Source organism: Pavona decussata, unplaced genomic scaffold, assembly GCF_977016875.1.
Source record: "Pavona decussata unplaced genomic scaffold, jaPavDecu1.1 SCAFFOLD_110, whole genome shotgun sequence".
NCBI lineage: Eukaryota > Metazoa > Cnidaria > Anthozoa > Scleractinia > Agariciidae > Pavona > Pavona decussata.
In genome coordinates this window covers 1021962-1036641 of record NW_028145524.1, presented here as the reverse complement: position 1 = coordinate 1036641, position 14680 = coordinate 1021962, and the positions used below count along the sequence as shown (strand labels likewise).

Here is a 14680-nt window from a genome sequence, read left to right as displayed (position 1 = left end):
GTAAAGAGACAAATATGTGCATTACTGGCTACGTGAAAATTGGGGAGGGAGCGAGGGAAAGCTTGAATGAAACAAATATGCTGTTAAACATTTTAGTTATCAAACAAAATGATGAATTATAAAAATCAGCAACAATAACAAGGCCATTAATGTATTTCCATCCGGTTAGGTCTGAATTAAAGGTCTGCATGTTTCCCAAAATACGTACGTTTGCAATATTTGTCACCATGCGTCACGCAATCTCGGTTTGATTTTGCGATTTTGTCAGATTTTGAGCGCTCTCCCACAGAGCACAATTAAGTTTCCCCAGAAAAATTTTTATTTTAGCTAAAAGCCCATTTCCTCCTTACTTCACTCTTACAGTTTCATTTGATTTGTGATAAAGGTAGTAGGATAAATTATGTTTTCAATTTGGCGAGCGATTTCTATAGATTTACGGGTCTCTTTTCTTCTGGTCGGTCTCAGTATTACAAGCTCGATCGATCTTGATGGGAATTAAATTATATGTACATAACGATGTATAATTTTTTTCCCGAAAAGAAGCTTTATTCTTCAGGCCCCAGTTGTTCAAGGAGTAAGTAATTTTATCCAGCGGATAAGTCGTTACCTCCAGGGGGCGGAAGGGAAGGGGAGGGGGGGGGGGGGGGGGTACGCCTGATTTCAAGTGACGGGGATGATCAAAGGATTTTTTGGGTTTGAAAATTTTGATTACGGGATTTTTGGGGGTAAGGAAAATTGGCAAGTATTTTTTTGGGTGGCTTGATTTAAGTAGAGATTTTTTGGGGTACTCAAGACAATCTAAAGATTTGTGGTAGTGCCCCAATATCCCGACTGCGTAGTTCTGCGAATAAAGTACAACCAAACTTGTTTTGCTGTTGTTTTATTATTGGGCAACTTGGGTGTCTCGAGTGTTGTTAGAATGACCACCAGATGCAGAAAAGATAACTTCAGATGGTATGATGAATAAACAAACACAAACATTCAATTTCTAATGTTTTTATTTTTCGTGTTACCGTATATCATTTAATGCTTTCTGGAAATTTTTAAGGCTAGGAAATCCGACATGGAATTTTTTGGGGGTTATTTTTTTGGTCCAGGGATTTTTTTTTGGTTTTGTTGGAAACCCTAGGGATTTTTTTGTGTTTTGATTTTTGCCCCCATTCGATCATCCCCGTCTCTTGAAATCTAGAGTGCCCCCCCCCCCCCCCCCCGGCCCGGATCGCTATCCAGCGGATAAAATACATGTGTATTAGTTGGAGTAAATTTCATCAGCTGGATAGCGACTTATCCGCTTGACAAATTTATCCACTCTTTGAACAACTGGAGCCAGGATGCCACATCAAGCTTAAGCATTGACTTTGAAGTAGAAAATTTCATTGGTCGTAGTACGCAGGTGCAAATGACATTGCCCCAATTTTGCAACGGTACTGACTCACAAAGGTGTCCTGAGTTTTAAACTTTCATAATCGAGTACTGGAGACATAATACATTTTGCTACCAATAACCATACATGCATGTATACACACTGTGCATAGCACATTTGGTTGATTCTTGAGGCTGTCGGTTGGAATTGCTCATAGAATAGGCACGTGGAATTAATGACAGTGATGTTTCACCTACGTTCCCAAGTGGCATGAGCTGACAGGGAATTAACCTTGAAAAGTTATTAATTAAAGTACATGTACAGTATGTTTTGATTTTTAAGAGTACATTAAACCTCCTTGTCTATTTAGGGCGTAGTTACTAAAACAAGGACCTAAAATGATCTAAAATGACCTAAAATGAATCTACAATTATCTAAAATGACCTAAAATGATCTAAAATAAATCCGAAATATTCTAAAATGACCTAAATGAAGTGAAGCCAAGATAAAATTACAGAATTACAGAGCTGAGTGCTTACCAAAAAGGCTGATACCAGGAAGCTACTGTGAACTGCCGGAAAGTCCGAAGAAGACTCGAAAAGTGCCGATGGTTGCACGTAAGCCGATTCGATGACAAAGTTGGGTAAACAAACCGCACTAGAGCGAATCTCTTTTTTGGTCGGTCCGAAAGACTCAAAAATATCAACACTGACCAATTTTTTTCGGGTTCGTTTTCTGGTCGCACAGCCTCACGACAAGGCTAAATTCTTGTGTAAACACTGATAAAACGCTTTTGTAAACAATGTAATTAAAGGCATATATATCTGTGCATCAATTTCCTTAAATAAACACACAGTTATCAAGTCAAGGGTAGCGCATGAATAAAAGATAACTCTGTGTCAGTTCCATATAAAATAGCTGCATCAATCAAAACCGCGTTGCTGGGCGAATCATAGAACTTCGCTTCGTACCAATCAAAACCGCGTTGCTGGGGAAAAACTAGACACTTCGTACCAATGAAAACCACGTTGCTGAGCGAAACTTGGAACTTTGCACCAATCAAAATCACGTTGCTGGGGAAAAACTAGACACTTTGCATCAATCAAAGCCGCGGTTGTGATAAATTTCCCTGAAGAAGTCTCCGATAGAGACGAAACGCGTCGAAAATTAACAAAAAGTATACAACTACAAGAAGTCTTCCGCTGTGCTGCTCACGAGTCTTTGTTATAAAATTAAAAAAAATAAAATCATTTTTGATCATTTTAGATCATCTTAGGTCATTTTAGATTAATTTTAGATCATTTTAGGTCATTTTAGATCATTTTAGGTCATTCCTTGTTTTAGTAACTACGCTATTTAGGGTGAAATTGGTTATATGGGCACGAAAAACTGAATGTTATTATATTGAAAAAGTGTCAAATTATTTCGTTGCTAACTACATCGAATGAAAACTTATTTGATTTAGTTTTATTTATTCAGTTTTCTTTTATGCAACAGTCTAAGCACGTGCAATTCCTTGCTTTTACAGTACCTCCAATATTTTCTGGTCAAACCTTACCAACAACCAGGCAGGTCAAGGAAGAAAATTCATCTGTGAGCTACTCATGTGTCGCTGAGGCCAAACCAGCAGCCAAAATTCAGTGGGTGTTGAATGGAAAGAATCTGACCAACAGTCCAACCTACAATATATCAGGATCACTTCAAACAATCCAAGGTTCTAAGCTGTTCAAAACCTTTAGTTATCTTGACATAGCTAAAATCACTTGGAGACAGTATGGAAATTTTTCCTGTTTTGCATACAATGAAGCTGGACAAGTGAGACAAAATACAGAACTTGAAGTCAGATGTAAGTACAAATCACTTGTTTACTAGTCCACAGTTTCGTTTAATGTGTGATAGTGCATACAGCAGCTGATAAGTATAATATAGGAGGCAACAAGGTGGTGTATTTCCCCCATATCCTGTTTTGTTTTACTTTCTTGTCTTTTCCTTCCTTTGTTTCTTTTCCTTGTTTCCTTTCCTTTCCTTTCCTTCCCATTTTCTTAGGAATATTTCATTCCTTTCTCTTTCCTTTACTCTGGAACTTTATTAAATATTTGTGCTAAACAAGGCCCTTTCCCTTTATTCTTTTACCTTTTATTGTTTTTTTTTGTTTTTTGCTGATGTTGGACATTTACTTATCTTTATTTCTTATTCTTCAGTTTCCTGTCTTTTCTTTTCCTTTTTCTGCCTTTTTTTGTCTTTGGTTTTTCCTTTCCTATTCTTTTTATGTACTTTCTTCCGATGTACTGCACTCATTTCTTTTCTCACCGCTTGCTTTCCTTTCCTTTTCTTTGCTTCTTTTGTTTCCTTTCATACGCTTTCTTTTCTTTCACACTATTCATTTTCGTTTAGTTCTTTTGGAAGGTGACCCCTAATACAGCAGATTTTGGGTAGTTTATGAACATGGAAAAGAAGATCTTCGCCAAATATAAGGTTGATTATCTCTAAAAAATGAATGTGTGGTTACCCTGTGTTTTTGGATTTCAACAGGCCTTTTTACATGTAGGATCTGCTTTTCCTGCGTACTGTACAGGTCTCTTTGAATTACTAGGCATCTTCCTTTAGAAACTAGAGGTTCTTGGACCTGAGATGCGAAGAACGTGTGTGCAGTTACGCTGTAGCAAGAAGAGGCACTGTCCTAAAGCTCCCCGTCGCCCCTTTACTCTTATTTCTCTCAGTCTTTACATGTACTTCTCAACTATACTTTGAATTTTCTTTTCAGATCGACCAGTTGTTCAATTTCCCGCTGATCATCCTCAAAATACCACCCTGGGAGAGGGGGAAACAGCTACGTTTTCTTGTAAAACAATTGGCAATCCACCAACCACAGCGCAAAAGTGGCAGTTCAAAGGTGTCGACATTCCAGGAGAAAGTTGCAGTGGATGTACAACAATAATATTTCAAAAAAGTGCAGTTTCTCAGTTGGATACAGGGTGGTATTCATGTATTGGAACAAATTCGTTGGGAGATGGACCTCCTGCAAGTGCACAACTGTCGATTAAGCGTAAGTAATTGGTTGCCAAAGTTCCATGGTAATTAAACAAGCGGTTCTTCTTGATTATTTAGGAATAAAAGAATGGAACATATATGCTTTAGGTCATTCACGCTGCCTTACGAAATGATGACGGTGATGAAAAACGTTAAAAATATATTAATGACAGTGTCAATGGATTTAACAAAGTCACTTTGTACCCATATCACCACCGTCATTGTCCTCATCACTGTCACCATCACCCTCATCATCAGCAGCAACATTGCCTATGATTGTTAATTATTGTATCATCTTGAGTCACATTGATCTTGACTCTTGAAATCTGATTCCAAACATGTATGTATCATTAGCATTTGATTACGGCTCGTTAGCATGAATTTGAGGAAACTGCTTTGTCTATTTAATTTAACACATTTTTGGACAAGAAGTTACATGTATTTCAATATTGTTGTAGAAAAAGTTAACAAATTTATGTTTTAATTTATTAATAACTAAAGATACTGTCTGACTTTTTGAGTGTGGTGATGATTTGGCTTTAGAATCCTTATTTTTAGAAATCTATACATTCCACCAGTACTGTCAATTGGCTTTGTGATGGGTTATCACCTTAAGAAATGCAGTGTTGTATCGATATTCTGGCCTAAAGGTCTGGATATGGTGATTTGACTTCTACTAAAAATCAAGACACAAAAACAAAACAAGTCGGCTTGATGTGTGGCTGGTTGATTTTCTTTAAACAGAGAGTAAAAACCACCCATAAGTCACTTCAGTTGTTTCAGCTTTTGGGTAGAGGTACATATATATGTATATAGTAACGTGATTCATCAAATTACAGATTTGCATCACAAAATATAATCTTATGGGCCGAAGCTCTAAGTTTCAGACATAATACCCACTCTGTATATTGATAGGAATTTGAGCGTTAAAGTTTAAACTAAAATCCCAGGTGGGTTAAGTTGAAAAGTCGGATTATCGCGGACAAATTATAAAGAGTGTACCTAGACCATTTATGTGTGAGAAGAACATTTTCCTCCTATGTATAATGTATCTCAGCCAGTAGAAAATTACTGTGATTATTGTCCCGGATAGGGTGCACTGAAGCCTGGCGTTCACTAGCAGGAAAGAAAGGATACAATTTTATTTGAACTTAATGCATGGGTCCATTTCTGCTGCAAATCCTTGAAATTTTAAAATTTTAAAATGTTGTTAGATTCAAAATCTGCTCACTGGCATTTAAATTGTATAACAATCCATCAACTGTTCCAGCAATCTTCCATAATTTTTAATACCTACAACAAATGTCCACTCTTATAACACTAGAAATTCCACCAAGCTTAATTTCCACCGACCACAAGTTAGAACTAACATTGGCAAATTTACTTTTAAGTACTCTGCTTCTGTCATATCCTTTAACTTTTTAGGAACGTAACCCCATTGGTGTGGGTTGGATCTTTCATGTATATCTCCTCCTCGATGTGCAACGAACGGTTTAACGTTTCGAATTTGTCAATAACCGACGTTGCAGCTATCAACCCAGCAGGTTGCTTTGTTTCATTGAACTCCAAGAGCCTCACACACTTTTCTGGTTAATCGCAAACCAATTACTGGTCCCATAGGCTCCAAACGGGGAATACTTAGTGCTTTGAGTGGTGCAAACGTTGTTCTTGCTGTGATCAAACGGGTGCCAATGCATCCGTCTTCAAACTTGTATCGGGCGTAAACCGCTGCTGCGTAAGTTTTCTTGGACGCGTCAATAAACGTGTGAACTGTCATTCTCTGTCAGTCTTTGCTCTGGGAGTCTTTCAGGCACCGCGGAATCTTGATTCTTACGAGATCGGATAACTCTCCAAACCACGTCTGCCATTTCTTCACCAAGGAAGGCGGTAGAACTTCATCCCACGTTACAGCTTCTTTCCACGCTACCTGCATCAACAATTTCCCTCTTAAGGGGATCAAAGATCGTCGTATGAACTCGTCTGGTGGGGCTAAATACCGGAACGAGAACTTGTCTTCTTTAGCGATCCACAAAACGTCTCGTGTCTTCGTTACTAGAAACTCCGCCTTCCTCTAATCTATTTCAGCGGCTCGTTCTTGTTCTGGAATTTCTTCGATTCCTTCAGGTCGATGTGAAATCCATTTTCGAACATGGAATCCAGCCTTGTCTCTTAACTCAGCAATTTGTTTCCTCATCTTCTTGACTTCGTTGACACTCTTCAGTAACGGATGGCATCAGGTCATCCATATAGCAGTTCTTTTTTACTGCTTCCGCCGCTAAAGGATACTGATCTTTGTGGTCACGTGCGTGTTGCTGCCAAACGTACTGAGCACAAAACAGACAGTAGCATCCACCAAATACAAATCGATGAAACTCTACGTTTCTGGCTCTACTCGAGTCGAGATTTCGCCAAAGGAATCTGTGGAAAGGTCGTTCGACAGGCTGTAGTACCAACTGATGATACATGTGACTGACGTCACCAGCGAGGGCCACTAACTGCTTCCTGAATCTTACCAATATATCAAAGAGGTTACTTTGTAACTTGGGGCCTGGTAAAGTCTCCGTGTTGACTTCTTCCTTGGTATCTGGCCTAGGCATCAAACACGATCCTGACCTTCGCTGTAGCTCTGTCTGGTCAAATAACTGGAAAGTGAGGTAACAGCCATTCAGCTTCGGACCTTCTCATAGTGGATGGAATGCGTGGAATGTAGTTCTTTTGTAAATACTCATCAATAACTTGCTAATAAGCAGTTGCTATCTTTCCGTCCTTAGCCAGTTTGCGCTTGACTTGTTGTAGTCGCCTTTCTGCTAGTGGCCGGTTGCTGACCAGGCGGGGTCTTTCTTCTTTTCAAGGAACTGCGACTTGATAGCGTTTCCCATCAAATACTCTTGATTCACTAACCTTTTATTTCTCACGCTGCTTACTCATCTGGAGAGAGAGCTGTGGTTTAGAAGATATGATTCTAACGTCCTCTAGGTCCAAAACCTTTCTGAGTGTGTCGTTTAAGTCATCATCTTGTAAGGCAGAAGTTTCCTCTGACTGCTGAATGCGGAAGGTTCTGATAAGTGCGTTGTGGTGCTCACCCACCAAGTCTTCTTTGTCTATCCGTCCGATCGCAGTCCATCCTAGCGGGCAGAGCCTCGCACTCAGTTGGTTTCATTTTCCCGCAAATTCTTTTATCGTGGTCATCAGTTCATGATTATCTGCTCCAAGAACGACATCGATGGTTCCTCTTCGGGCAAGCTGTGGAAAGGTATTTACGTTAAGGTGTGACCATTTGTGTTTTATGTTCACCCAGTTGATGGCTTTCATTCCTTCACAAATCTTCGATTCACTTTGCCGTCGATACTCTGCCATTCGACTTGAAATGTCATTGACACAAAATTCACTTTCTGATCTTCCGCGACGTTAACGGTGATTAGTTCCTTTCGACCTCTTGTTGTGTCACTTCCCTCGTCAAGTAGACAGTTCACGAGGATTCTTTTGTTTCCATTCTTCAGAATTAACGGAAACGTCTGAAACGCGACAACCTTTTCACGCGTCTGTGCTGTTTCCATTGTGGCTGTATGTGTACTTGGTTCCCCCGCCGTGGTCTGGGAAATTGCACTTTCTTGGCTTAAACGCGTCTGATTAGCATTACTGGTACCCTCTCTGCTTTTCTGAGAGGCTGTTTTTGTTTCGTTGTTTTTTCCACTGGTGGTTAAGGACTTGTTCCGTCTGAACCTCCGCGTTGTAATTCTCGTTGCAAAGGAACTCAAAGGAGCTCTTTCTAAATGAAGTAGTCGGGGATGAGAGTATCCTTGCAACCATCGATTTTGCACTGTCTGTTACTAAGACACGTGTTTCCAAGATGATCGTGACGCAGACATCTATAGCAGAGACCTAGGCGCTTAGCAGTTTCCATCGTCTCTGTACTGGTCTTCCTTTAAATACGTCGCAGTGCTAAATCGGATGACTGTGACCACAGAGCTTGCACCATTGAATCTTCATTCCCACACCTCCAGTAGTAGACACAAACGATTTAGCGCTGTCTTCGCGTCGTTTCCAGGGTACCCTCTTTTTGTGTGATCCGATTCCATTTCTAATCTCGGCAGCTTGTATCCGATATTCCCTTTCTCCTGCAATCCATTGCAAACTGGGCCAATACTTTTAGGTTTTTGTTAAAAGATAAAAGAGTTGTGGATTTTGAAATGGTATCAAAACTCTGTGACACTTTTTCTTTAAACGAATTTAAGCTGTATGCTTTTTCGTCTCTAGCTGGTGTGTGTTAACTAGACCCACGCGTCCATCGATGAACAATAGATCGTTCCATAACTACAGACCGGACAGTCTCATGAGAACATCAGTGTATACGGTGCCCTACCCTGCAAACAGAGGCCCTTCGATCTTTCTAGAAAAGTCGACTTATCTAGGAAAATCGAGGGGCCTTTGCTCGCACGGTAACGGTGCCCTTCACATAACTTTACTTGTAGCTGTTCCTTGTTATAAATATTTTCTCTCGTTGGTGACACGTACAACCAAGAAGATCAATGAATGTTTCTTCTCCCTTTTTTCTCCCAAATGCAGGTTTCTCAACATCTGCTCCCTCTGAACCAGCAAAGGTCAATAAAGATGTCATCTATGGCCCAGTCATTGCAGTCTTGGCATTGATGTTCATTTCTTTTATAGTTTACTTTATTATACAGCATCGGAGACGTAAGTGTATTGGAACAAAAACATTTATCTGTAGTGAATCATTTAATGCAGTAACTTATCATAGGTTTTAAATTATTGCATTTGTATGTGCGTAACGAACTCAATTACGTTATAACTGATCTTTATTTGTTTTACCTCCCAGATAAAAGAAATGATCGGTAAGTGATCATAGTTGATCTCTTGGATTATACTATTTCTTTCGGTCACAAATCTTAATTTTTCTTAGAATCTTCGCACTCTTTTCAATATTTCATTGTTACTGCTTTACAATACAAGTCTTTTAAGGAAAAAGTAGTTTAAGGGCCTGACTTGCAGACCCTTAAAGTCTCGGCTACAAACCCTCAAGTAAATGAAATTGTTCTTCCTCCTTGGTACACGTGAACATTAAAAATGATGAGTGGTATATTTCTTGGGAATGGTCTGCGCTTCTAATGTTTTAACATTTAAAACATTAGAAGATACTTTAAAGTATCTTGGATTGATAACAACCGTAGAGATCTTTAGAAACTAATACGCGGCTTCTGTTTGAATTGGTGTTTAAAATAGTTTGTACAAGTGAGTTACGTGGCTGAAATTTGAAGTAGAGTTAAGGAAAATGGTTACAAAGTGGCTTGATTATGTTTTCCTTTCAGACAAGACCAAAAGCCAGAAGGGATTCAAGAATCTCATTTTGTAAGCTTTCTCTGTACCTAAGATATCATGCATCAAAAATATCGTCTCAATGATAAACTTAGGTCACCAATTTTTTTTTGTCTCGTTTTGACTGCCTTCCACAAGTATCCGATGAAAACGGAACCGAAAACTGACTCGAAAACGATGGCCGTTAAATACAACCTATAGTGGTGTCAAAAGATATCATGAGAACACGGAACGGCGTTTTCAAAAATTTCCTCTCTGGAGAGCATTTTGTAAACGTGGCATTTTTGGTGACAGTTTTAATGAGATACGTGTGGTTTCATTGTGTTACTTTAAAGTGGCTTTAATCCTTGTATTCGCTGGTGTCTATGTCGCTTTAGAATGTCTTGTCTCTGGTTTTTATTTTAGAGTCGGTTATCTTATTCTAGAGCTTTCCGTACAGGAATAGAGCCCCGTTCAGGTGCTGGTCGTGAAATTTTGGGTTGTAAAGTAAGCACTCTAATTAAGCATTGAAAATTAATTTCAACCTTTAATTTGAATGTTCGTCGATGGCTAAACTTTGACGAGGACGATGACGTTTTCACTGGTGGTGTTTCCTTCCCTTCTTGTGAGTTTATTTTTAATTAAGTAATAGCAACCTTTCAAAAATCAAACCAGCTTCACTGATACACTACCTCCATCGATATCGCAGAACGTGGGCATTGAAACTGAAAGGAACGATGCCGACAACGCTAACGTTCCTGCCCCTAGACATTACATGGAATTGAGGGAAGTCACAGATTCCCAAGGAAGACCTGAAGGAGCGGAGGCAACCGAGACATCGCCTTACTTGGAGATAAATGAATATGCACCGCTGCATCCAGCCACTCGAACTTTGGAAGTTTCAAGGGAAAGTGTGGTTATTGAAAAGGTGATTGGACAAGGTGCGTTTGGGCAAGTCGCTCAGGGAAAGACTTCAGAGCTGCAAGGGAGGGAAGGAACTATAACAGTGGCTGTAAAAATGCTGAAAGGTAATACATTACACTGTAACAGCACGTCATCTATATCTCGCATAGGATGCAAATAGCGTTATACAGGTAAATTTTGATTTAGAGTTTTTTATGATTTTTCTTTAAGATAAAATTGATGTTATATTAAGATGAAAAGGACAAAAGATCATTCAACCGAGAATGGACAAAGACATTGTTTCTATAATCTTTGATGTAAGATTAATCTATTATATTAGTCTTTAATTTTCTTTTTTTTTTTTGTCCTTTTTTTTATTTTCAAGGACTTTTTTGTAAATCACTTATTAGTGAAAATGATTTACTTGATAAAGATTATTATTATTATTATTATTATTATTATTTCTCAAACTCATTAATAATTCATCAAGAGAAAACAAAGAAAATCACTACCGTGACCGTGGTTTGGATACGTGATCCTAATTACCATAAAATTTTGCCAACTTTAGCCTTGAATTTCTCCAAGAATCATTGATCATTTGAGAAGCCATATCAAACACTCGAAAGTGTGTTTCATCAGATATCCAAACACCTCAAAGTCGTTTAAAAAAACTCGGCTACGCCTCGTGTTTTGAACCTACTTCTCAGTGTTTGAATATCTGATGTATCCTCGTATTTGATATATTGATGAAACACACTTTCGAGTGTTTGATATGGCTTCTCAAATGAGCAATGATTCTTGGAGAAATTTAAGGCTAAAGTTGGCAATATTTTTTATTGCAATTAGGATCACATATCCAAACCACGGTCACGGTGGTTATTTTCTTTGTTTTATCTTGTTAAATTATTAATGAGTTTGAGAAAATTCATGTCACAAATTTGTCCTGAAACTTGTAGCTAAAGCTCGAGAGACAGACAAGAAGGACTTGTTATCAGAACTTGAAGTGATGAAGACGCTTAAGCCTCATCCACACGTCATTAAACTGCTTGGATGCGTCACTGAATCGGGTAAAAATAATAAGTTATTTTAAACGTTTGTTTTCTAAGTATAAAAACGTGAGACCCTCTCCACCAGCCTCCAATATCTAGTCCAGTGGCAACGTTGTTTGTGTTTTCTCAAGAAAAGACTGTTGGCCTCATCTTTCCACAACGGCTAAAATCGAAATCATATGTCCATAACAACAACAGAAGTGGATTCTAATAGCTTTAATAGATGCACCTGCTAGCGTCTGATGGAGACTCCTAGACTTTTGGTTTACACTGCGAGCTAAGGTATTTCGGCCGTCAAGTGTACATCCTGTTTCAAGATTATGCTGTTTTCAGAATTTCTGTTCTTTTGGAAATTTTTTGGTTCGCATGTTGTGTTATTCCTAAACGAATTCGTCCTAAACGCAATTGTGGAAATATTATTATAAAATCCTTTTTCATTTCCATGATATACTTAACGTCTTAGATCCTATACTTGTTATCGTTGAATATGTCCCGTATGGCGATCTCCTGGGTTACCTGAGAAAGAGCCGTGGATTAAATAATACCTACTATAAAGACCCGGATGTTAAGCCGCAAACAAGTCTCACTTCGCTGCAATTAATGAAGTTCTCCTGGCAAGTAGCTGATGGGATGAGTTATTTGTCTTCAAGAAATGTAAGTTGGCTTATCAAAAAGACCAATTTCTAATCATAACAGATCCAAAGTGCCTCAATGACTTCGAATGAGAGAATCATCAAACTTATGTAAAGGCAATCACCAGGCTATGAAAGTTTCCCACAATCGAAATTTTGTTTAATGGTTTCATTTTTTGCTTTTTCGTTTGCTTTTATTTTGTCTACTTAATATTAATCTCACTGCCTTGTGTCTGTCATAGGACTGGACTTTGCATTCCTTATATACGTAGCCATTTACCTATTTATTTCCAATTCTCGATTTTTATTTCCTCTTAACAAGAGACTATAAGGTAAGAGAGCGAATCCCTGTGCCCCATGATAATTATTTTCAATCTTTTTTTAGTTCGCGCCATGCTATTTTGGAAAATTATAATCCGCCATTGACTTTAAAATTAAATTACGTCACTCTAACTGACCAATAAGATGTCGACATTAAAATAGCAACGCAAACGAAAATAGATTGAAAAAAATTTTCATAGTAGTCTCTTCCTCTTAATTATTGTTAAATTTACCTGACGGAAAACAGCCCGAATTAACATGTTACTTTAGATGGTTTAACCTAGATAATTCCCCAACAAATACAGGGCAGCAGATTTCAAGATGGCGGATTTAAGACCTTGTGACGTCATTCCCAATTTTAAATTATAGCGTTTTCAATAATTTTCGACTTACCATCAAGTCAAGGAAGCTCCTTTCTAGACTAAAATAAGGTAATTAACTTTTTTAGATCATCCACCGAGATCTTGCTGCTCGTAATGTGTTGGTTGGAGAAGGAGAAACGTGTAAAGTGACAGGCTTTGGAATGGCAAGGGATGTGCAACAGGAAAATATTTACGAAAGAAAAACAAAGGTTTGTGCTGCTTTTACTTAATGATAATTCACGATCCCTTATACAACGGGAACTTACGCTTTCGGGCTACCAGCTCTGTAAAATGTACTAAAGGACGATTTTTTTTAACTGCGAGTAAATATCAGTGAAATGTATTTATTTATATATCTTTCTTTGTTTTCTTTTGATTTTAAGGATACATTCTAGTCTTAACCTTTGAGGTCCTTTTCGAAAACCACATTTTGTAAAAAAATTTCCTTAATAAAGATTATTATTATTATTATTATTATTATTATTATTATTATTAATTATTATTATTATTATTATTATTATTATTATTATTATTATTATTATTATTAATGTTTTATAATAATAATTAACTCACAACCAGGGCGACAATAGCACTTAATCCTCTGTGCGGAAATATTATGATAACGATCACGCGAGCGCAGTGCCTGAAGACCTCCTTAGCTGTTTCAAAGTACTGAAAAAATGAGAAACAAATTTGATTAACGAAATGCTGTACATTTAAGACCAATAAACAATGAACAATTAAGACCACGAATGAACATGAACATGAACAATTAAGACCACGCTTGAATGTACAAACAGATTCGATCCGCGCAAAAGTATTTATTTAGATTACTCCATTATGCTAATCTAATATCTTACTCCGTTAAACTCGCTTATATTATTCATTCCTTGAGAATGGCGTCATGACGTCGCCGAAACGTCGGAACATAATATAGCTAGTTTTTACTTGCCTGATTATTATCATCATTATTATTATTATTATTATTATTATTATTATTATTATTATTATTATTATTATTATTATTATTAAGGAGTGGAAGTCAAAATGAAGAACAACAACTACAAAAGCAACCCTGAGCTGCCAGAGGGTGATTTGACATCTTTAGTTGATCAAAGTTATGAAAAGCAAACTCAGTGATCGAATGATAAAACGATTATTTTAACTGGGTTATCGCAAAGTATTGTAATTTGTCAGTGTCTCGCAGATCACTTATTTGCCTCTGCCTTTGGCTTTGGCAAATAATTGATCTGCTCGCCACTGACAAATCACAATATTTTGCCCAACCTCGTCCAATCACTGTTAAATGTTGCAAAAGTTATTATCAAACCGTGAAACACTGTAGTAAATTGGTACACCGTATAATGTATTATTTTGGTCGTTATATAATACAGGGGCGTAGCAAGGGGAGGGTTCCAGGGGTTCCGGAACCCCCCCCCCCTCTCGCGTCCAAGAACCCCCCCCCCCCTCCCCCCTCCTATTTTTAACAGTGATTTTATCCCAGCAGAGTATAATGGACTCTCGATTCCTGAAATTCTGCGTTTTGTTCTATGCTTACAATAAGTACAGTGAACGTCATTGTGGTATATATTTGCGTTTCACTTGCATTTTCGGAGACATGAGCAGAGCTGGGATTCCTGTCCTTAAAACCTTGAGTGTAAAACTTCAGAAGAGAGATCTAGATGTCTACGAGGCATACACTAACAG

At 38.0% G+C, this 14680-nt stretch overlaps 1 protein-coding gene and 1 long non-coding RNA gene across 4 annotated transcripts in view; one reads left to right on the top strand and one right to left on the bottom strand.

Moving 5' to 3' along the window:
- The window catches only part of LOC146470853 (uncharacterized), an 80312-nt gene that overhangs the window by 58577 nt on the left and 7055 nt on the right, over positions 1-14680 (bottom strand). The window lies entirely within an intron of this gene.
- LOC146470854 (fibroblast growth factor receptor 4-like) overlaps positions 1-14680 on the top strand; it is a 154105-nt gene that overhangs the window by 133473 nt on the left and 5952 nt on the right. For 2 of the 3 annotated variants that reach the window (XM_085121533.1, XM_085121532.1), the window contains 9 exons: positions 2892-3209; positions 4128-4409; positions 8960-9088; positions 9231-9246; positions 9721-9760; positions 10416-10734; positions 11566-11676; positions 12122-12312; positions 13060-13182. In XM_085121533.1, the coding sequence (XP_084977659.1) occupies positions 2892-3209; positions 4128-4409; positions 8960-9088; positions 9231-9246; positions 9721-9760; positions 10416-10734; positions 11566-11676; positions 12122-12312; positions 13060-13182 (1529 nt within the window). The remainder of the gene's footprint in view (positions 1-2891; positions 3210-4127; positions 4410-8959; positions 9089-9230; positions 9247-9720; positions 9761-10415; positions 10735-11565; positions 11677-12121; positions 12313-13059; positions 13183-14680) is intronic. The other variant, XM_085121537.1, reaches the window with a different exon arrangement.